The 7,886-nt window shown below is 40.5% G+C and overlaps 1 protein-coding gene across 3 annotated transcripts; it reads right to left on the bottom strand.

Annotated features, from left to right (window-relative positions):
- Nucleotides 1–288: 288 nt before the first annotated feature.
- TMEM247 (transmembrane protein 247) lies at nt 289–7,474 on the bottom strand. Of its 3 annotated transcripts, none has more exons than XM_074286729.1 (3): nt 7,277–7,474; nt 3,793–4,134; nt 289–866 (listed from the first exon to the last, which is right to left on the bottom strand). In XM_074286729.1, exons 1-3 carry the CDS (start codon nt 7,391–7,393, stop codon nt 654–656), a joined length of 672 nt encoding a protein of 223 aa, XP_074142830.1. In that variant the 5' UTR covers nt 7,394–7,474; the 3' UTR covers nt 289–653. The 3 variants fall into 3 exon arrangements, with proteins under 3 accessions (XP_074142830.1, XP_074142831.1, XP_074142832.1); XM_074286730.1 differs by lacking the exon at nt 7,277–7,474 and adding an exon at nt 4,918–5,018; XM_074286731.1 differs by lacking the exon at nt 7,277–7,474 and adding an exon at nt 4,892–5,009.
- Between the last annotated feature and the right edge of the window lie 412 nt (nt 7,475–7,886).

Below are 7,886 nucleotides of genomic sequence, written 5' to 3'. Positions count from 1 at the left end.
AACAGGATCTTTGAAAGAAGCTTTTTGATAATAATGCATCTAATTTCAAATAATAGTCAAAAGGAATCCTGCCTATTGTGATTCCACAAATCTTATGGAAAAGCTAGAGGGGCAGCTAGATGGCATAGTAAATAGAGTACCAGTCCTGCAATCTGGAGGACCTGAGTTCAGAGGTGACTTCAGACACTTATTAGCACACCAGCTGTGTGATCTTGGGCACTTATCCCCAATTGCCTTCCCCCACCCCCCAAAAAAAAACAAGAAAAAAAAAGCTGATTAAATTAGTGGTCATGGAATAGGTCACAAATCATTTCTCATCTTTCCACTTGGAGCTAATTGATCTTAAGCGGCTCCCTCCCCTCTAAAACATCTGATATTGAAAGATTCCCCCCCCACACCGTTCCCCCATAGGTGGTGTATGAAATTCCTTTATCAAGAAAGAAGAAAATGCATTATGAGAAGAGCCTGAAAAAAAGCATAGGAGAGGGAAGCACAGGAATAAAGTGTTAATCCTTTCTTCAGAACATGTTTGGGAGTGGTGGAATTGTCTGATGCCTGAGAATAAGAAAGAATACCAGGGAGGGAGGAATCAGGATGGGAAAGGGAGGACAACTTCCGCCTACTTGAAAAGTTAAGTTTCCATGGTGGACCCATCAGGTCGGTAGAGCAGGGGGGCACAGGACGTAAGACCACAAGGTTTTAATCAAACAGAGCAGAATGGCAGCAATGCAGAAGAGGTAATGCTTGGTGAAGAGGAAGAAGATCATCTCCTTGGTGACGTAGATGATGTGAATGAAGATGAAGCAATACAGGAACATAGCAAACTGATTCTGGGGGAGTAGGAGGTCCTGGAATCCTCCTGGGAACTGTAGGGAGAAAAAAAGAGACTGAAACTCAACATAGCTTCAAGTCACTGGGATAGCTGAAGGATCCTCCATTGACTATGGCTTCAACAATCATCTCCTGCCTTCACCTTGAATTGGGGAAGATGGGGCCATCTCCCCCCTCTCTTCCCCCAGTAATCTTTCCCAACCTTTCACTCCTTTGGGCATCAATGTCACTGATATTTGACAATTGGACTCTATAGTAGAGACCAAAGTCAATTATATAAGAATAGAATAGGAGAAAATTGGTTTGGCGTCAGTTTGGCACTAACTCTATGAGCCAAGAATGGATATTGAAAAAGCTAATATGATTGGAGCTCTTTGTACAGTGATCTATCACCATATACAACCTCATACTTAATTTTAGGCAAAATTGTAAGACAAGACTGAGCTTGGGTTGCTTTGTGGCCACATTGGGGAGAGTTATTTATGATTTTTTTCCTCCCATAAAAAACCTAAATCCTGTTGTCAATTCCATACATAGTTCCTACAAGGCCAGGAATTTGTCACTGATGGAAACACTGAAGAATAATGGGAGAAAATAAAACCATACCCAAGTAGTGTCATTAATGGATCCATGTCAAGGTAGAGGATGATCTTTAAATAGTATGTCATAGTAGAGCACCAGCCTTGAAGTCAGGAGGACCTGAGTTCAAATCTGATCTCATACACTTAACACTTCCTAACTGTGTGACCCTGGCTTAGTCACTTGATCCCAATTGCCTTAGCAAGAAAAAAAATAGTGTGTCACAGAATTCTGAACTTATTTTGCCTTATTCAACTATTATATTAATAATTTGAATATACATAAAAGGCATATTTATCAAATATGAGGATGATCGGGGCAGCTAGGTGGCGCAGTGGACAGAGCACCAGCCTTGAATTCAGGAGGACCCAAGTTCAAATCTGGCCTCAGACACTTAACACTTCCTAGCTGTGTGACCCTGGGCAAGTCACTTAACCCCAGCCTAAAATTAAAAAACAAACAAACAAACCCAAAAAACAAAAACAAAATAAATATGAGGATGATAAAGCTGGGATTTTAGTTCAATAACTAAGAGTAGATACAATCAGAATACAAAGGTATTAAAGGCTACAGCAGTTGGCCAAAATTAATAATAATAAGTAAACTTCAATATTTTCAAAGATCCAAATATGAATTTCTTTGATATGGATTTTCCAGCAACCAATACAGATCACAATTGCTCCTACACTTTAGCAGATTGTCTTTGTGGGTTGCTGTAGTTGGAAAAATCAACAATAAAATAATTGAATTGGTGACCAACTTGGTGCTGAATCTTTTTAGTAGGTAGACTGATCCTCAGTGTGACTCTTACTCAAACTATTTTAAAAATGGTAGGCCCTACCACTATTTGTGAAACCCTAGCATTAGCTTTCTAGAACTTAGGGCCAACTCTATTACAAGATGAGGGAGAGCAAAATTATAATGGGTCAATACAGACTCAAATTCTATGTCAGTAGAATACAAATACTGGTAGGTATAACCACCAAGATGAATGAGCCTTTGAATATGGGCAGCATGAAAGACTGTTCATTTTCTGAGGTGCGTCTAACTTAGTTTGGAGATGCTTATCAGTAAGTAGACTATTTTGTCACAGATTCTCAAAGTCCATTCACTAACTTGTAGTGTGGTTGTGATTTTTGTATAAGGAAGGAGTACCACACACATTGTTGAAATCATAGTTCCTTGAAATACAGAACAACAGAAAATCTGGTATTTTATGTCACTGACCAATTGGCCAAGAAAAGAAAGTGGGAGACATGCATGACAGCAATTCAAAAGACTGCCAATTCAATATGAGCCAACAATATGATTGGCTATTGAAAAAGCTAATGTGATTCTATTGAAAAAAATATAGTGTTAGAGATTCAAGGGATAGAGGTAGGGTTCAAATATTGGTCTGAATGCTATTGAAAAATTGCTTATAACTTTGGACATCACATTTTATGAAACTGATTTAAAAATATTTGAAATGCATCAACAAACTAGAGTAGATCTAAACAAAAGTAACTATTGAAAGCATTCAGGTTTTTTTTTTTTTTAATTTGAAGAGGATTGTGAGGGGACATGATATTTAAAAGATAATCACATGGGAATTTAATCACTCAAATTTATTCTTTCTCACTAAAGCTTGGAATTAGGACTAATAAAAGACAAATTTTCACTCAATAAAAGGAGGAATTTCATAACACAGCTGTCCAACTGTCCAATAATGGGCAGTCTCCAGAAGTGAGTGATGAATTCTCCATGACTGGAAAAGTTCAAATAAAAATTGGATGGCCATGTGTCAGTAATGATTTGTAGGAAAAATTGACACATTTAATTGGGAATGACTTCTAAGGCTCCACCAACCTCAAAGGCTCCATGATATTAACAAAACATGTGAATTAATTCGGGCTTAGTATTAATATGTCAGTTTTACAGAGAGGGAAACTGAGGCCCAGCGAGGGGAGTGACTTGTTAAGTAGTCCACACTAGAAAGTACTCTGATATTACCTTCCATGTCAAATTATTTAGAAGTTACCTTTTAATTCAAATGAATGTAAACTCCTTGAGGGGAGGGACCGTGTTTATGTCTTTCTTTGTATTGCCAGCATACATACAATGCTAAAGGGCTAGTACAAATATAGTAAAATAATTTACTTGTTCACTTATTGTCCCTAGATTAGGAGTGTGACTTTAGGAAAAGTCCCTTAATCACAATTTACTCTTCAATGAATTATATGACCTCAGATAAAAGGTGATTTCCAGTTCTTAACCCTGTGATCTAGGAAACTTTTTTCTGATCCTGATTCCCTTTTTTTGTCCTGCCACTTGCCCCCCTTGGCTGGGTGATGGACACCTGTGCAGTGCAGGTTCCCCCTGGCGAGCCCTTCAGGCACCTACCAGCCGGGGTGGTGCCTGCCGATGCAGCTGCTCCATCACTTCCTCATGTTGCCGCTGGCGCTCGTTCTCCTCGTGCAGGTACTTCAGTCTGGTCAGTTCAAACTCCATCCTCACCTTCTCCAGCTCCATCTCCGTGCTATGTTCCATCACCCCCTCCCGGAGCACAGCTGAAGGCTCGGGCTCATCGCCTGCGGGCCCTTTACCTGGAGCTGGCTTCGAGGAAAGAGGCTCAGCGGCCTGCATCTTCATCTGTTTCACTTCCTCTTGGGGGCTGCCCTCCACACTGGCCCCACCGTCCTCCAGGAAGTCATAGGAGGAATCTTGGGTCACATATGGAACCTCCTGCAAAAGTGGACAGAGAGGAAAGAGAGAGAGAGAGAGAGAGAGAGAGAGAGAGAGAGAGAGAGAGAGAGAGAGAGCGAGAGAGAGAGAGCAGAGAGAGAGAGGAAGAGAGAGGAAAGAGAGACAGAGACACAGAGAGAGAGACAAGCGAGAGACAGAGAAAGAGAGAGGAAGAGAGATAGAGACAGAGAGAGAGACAGACAGAGAAAGACAGAGACAGAGACAAGAGAGAGACAGAGAGACAGAGAGAGATAGAGAGAGAGAGAGAAGAGAAAAAAAGAGAAGATAGAGAAGAGAAAAAAGATAAGAGAAGAAGAGGAAAAAAGAGAAGAGAAAAGATCTGATGAGGAGCTGGGATTTTAAATACCTTAGGGGATCCTCCCTCCCTTACCCCTGGTCTCTCTTCCTTGATTGCCCATCCATCTACCTGAAAGGAAAAATATCGAATCAACTCATTGACACTAAAAGTGTTGTCTCAGGGGGCCTTGAGATTTTTAAAAAGTGGGCAGGCTAAGGAGCAAAATACCCACTGGGGGAGTTTCAGACCTGAAACATGTTGGGAGAGAGGGGTGGAGAATGGGAGAGATAGGCAATGACATTGGAAAAAAGGGGTAAGGATATCTGGATTCTATAGTCCCTCCTTGCTGTCACTGCGTGATCTTAGAGAAGTTACTCTTACTTCTCTGATTTCCTCATCTATAAGATGAGGGACTTGGACTAAACTCTTTCCAGCTCTAAAATTTTGTGATTCTATGACCTCTATCAACATGAGGTCAGCCCTACACTGTGTGCCATGGGGGGTACAGATGATGGAAGAGACATGGCCCCTCCATGGGGGATCTTCTGTTGTGAGGAGGCAAGTTTTAGGCCTCTCCCCTCTTAGATGGGAGGAGGCCAGCTGTGGTCCCCACCTGCTTTTGTGAGGGGACAGACAAGGTCCCACCCACCTGTTGTGAGGAGGCTAGACAGAGGTCCCCACCCTGCTGTTGCAAGGAGCTGGACATGAGTCCCTCCCATCTTTTCAACAGGAACTTCACTCCATTGATTGGAAAGAACACCCTGGATTTGGAGGCAAAGGATCCTTTTTCAAATCCTGGTCATTGTTACTATCTGCAGATGTCTCTTTAAACCCCAGGTTTTGGTTTTATTTTAATCTTATTTAAATTAATTTAATAAATTAATTTTCTTATTAAATTATTAAAAATATTTCAAATGAGGGGGCTGTTCTAAATCAAGAGTTGTTTACCTTTTTTGTATCATGGATCCCTTTGGTAATCTGGTAAGACTTTGGGCCCCTCCTCAGAATTACAAAGAAAAGCAATTATAATGAGTCATATATACAGACATAAATAATATGATATGTACATGTATTCACATATACCTACATGTAGGCATGTGTATACACACAACACAATATACATGTATGTACGTATTATATATGTATATATCTGTGTACACACACACATATACATATGCAGTTATCCCTTCCACACTACAACTTTCCTTACCACAGTTTCAATATGTTGATGTTTGGCATGTGAAATTAAATGGGAATTTTTTGGGAGTTTTGTGGAAGCCACATAGAAGATACGAAGGCTAATAGATGATGCAGAAAAAGTTCAGAAACATATATGTATAGTATTGTATAATATCAATATATTTTATACTTTAATACCATAATAATTCAGACTTCTCTAATGTGAAAGGAGGGCCAAAATTTTTACATGGATTTTCCAGATTGTGGGGATGTTGCACCCTTCCCCCTGATTTAGAATAACTATACACACATAAACATATATAAATATACACATACATACATACATGCTTAGATAATATATAAAATCAAGTCTCTTAGACTTGTTCACAGAGGATATGCCCTTCTTTTCTAGATGAACTTTAGGAGTTTTTCCCCCCGAGGCAATTGGGGTTAAGTGACTTGCCTAGGATCACACAGCTAGGAAGCATTACGTGTTTGAGGTCAGATTTGAACTCAGGTCCTCCTGACTTCAGGGCTGGTGCTCTATCCACTGAACTACCTACCTGCCCCTTTAGGGTTTAGAGTTCTGAATTCTATGGCAGGAATAGTGAGCAGAAAGGGGTGAAAAGTAGGTAAAACATGGAGGGGGAAGAGGCACTCAGAAAAGTGGGCAGTAGGCATCATGGAACAACTTTTCTGGTTTCTTTGTGTTTTGTTTTGTTTTTGAGAACCGAATCCAGGAAACAGTGAAAGACACCCGGTTTCCATTAAGTCAGTCAACTTTTTACAATGTGCTAGACACTATGTCAAGCATTGAGGATACCAATCCAGTCCCTGTTCTCAAATAGCTCACAGTCTAAAGCAGAGACAACATGAAAAGAACTTGTATAAAAAGGATAAATATATGTATATATGTTTATATTTATATATAAGCAAGTTGGAGAGATAATCTCAGAGGAAAGGAACTTAGATTGAGGCCTAGAGAAAAGCTTGTTGTTGAAGATAGTGTTAGCTGAGACTTGAAGGAATCCATAAGAAATGATGAGATCACCAAAGGAAATTGTGCAGAGGGAGAGAAAAGCCCAGGGAGAGTCTCTGGGGACCCTCATGGTTAATGACTATGATCTGACTATAGATCCGACAGAGACTGAGGATAGGTAAGATAGGAAGGAGGAGAACTAAGACGGTGGTCATGGTCAGTGTCACAAAAACCTAGAGAGGTGGAAGTGTCAACAAGGCTGGAAAGAGATCAAGGAAGTATATTGTTTTTCCAACATTTTTTTCATCTTATTCGACTCTTTGTGGCCCCATTTGGGATTTTCTTGACAAATACTAGAGTGCTTTGCTTTTTCTTTCTCCAGCTCATTTTATGAATGAGGAAACTGAGACACACAGGGTTAAGTGACTTGTCCAGGAGCTAGTAAGTATCTGAGGCTAGATTTGAAGTCAACAAGATGATTTTTCCTGACTCCAGGCCTGACTTTAAGCCAGTGTACCATCTAGTTGCCCAATGAGATATAGAAGGAGCATCCTTGGACCTCCAGGAGCTCAAATATGTTCAGATAACTCCAATTCTCCGATTGCCCCTATTTAATGATTCCCCAATCAGACACTAAGAAGTCTGGCCTGGGTAAGGGTAGTCAAGGCCTAGAGTCTTACTCTTACCGTGGAAAGCCCTATTTCTGTCAGGATGGGATGGTCGATAGGATATCCCGGATCAGTCAGAGAGCTCTCACTCTCATCATCCTTAACCTTCATAATTTCTCTGATCTCTGCTGTCATCTGAGCAACCAAATGGACTTGATTTAAGCAAAGGAGCGCTTTCAGAGTCCTGGTTTGGTCTCATCAGGTTCCACCTTAGCCATCATCACAATCCTCTGCCCTCATAATATCCTACATTCCACCAGTTGCTAGGGGCCGGGACTAGAGATTTCTTTACTCAGAAACAGAGAAAGTCATTGATGACTTGGTATAGTGTACAGTTCTTTAGAAAGGCTTCCTTGCTTCAAAGTCTCTGTCTTTCTCTTTCTCTCTCTCTTCAACTGACCTGCAAGGGAACTTAGAATTCTACTGTCAGAACTCCATTCCTTTGGGTTAATATTGCCATTCCCAAACATTACCTTACTTCTGTCTCTTTCCTAGTGCTTAAACCTAGACTTAAGCATGCCGTTGCATGGGTATCTTATAAAAGGAGCTCTTCTTTGCCCAATTGAAAAATTCTTCATCCAATCATCAACCTTTTCATTGCAGATATCTTCAGACCTAATTAGCTTGA

The sequence above is a fragment of the Sminthopsis crassicaudata genome, chromosome 2 (assembly GCF_048593235.1).
Source record: "Sminthopsis crassicaudata isolate SCR6 chromosome 2, ASM4859323v1, whole genome shotgun sequence".
NCBI classification, from domain to species: domain Eukaryota; kingdom Metazoa; phylum Chordata; class Mammalia; order Dasyuromorphia; family Dasyuridae; genus Sminthopsis; species Sminthopsis crassicaudata.
This window is presented reverse-complemented; position numbering and strand designations above follow the sequence as displayed.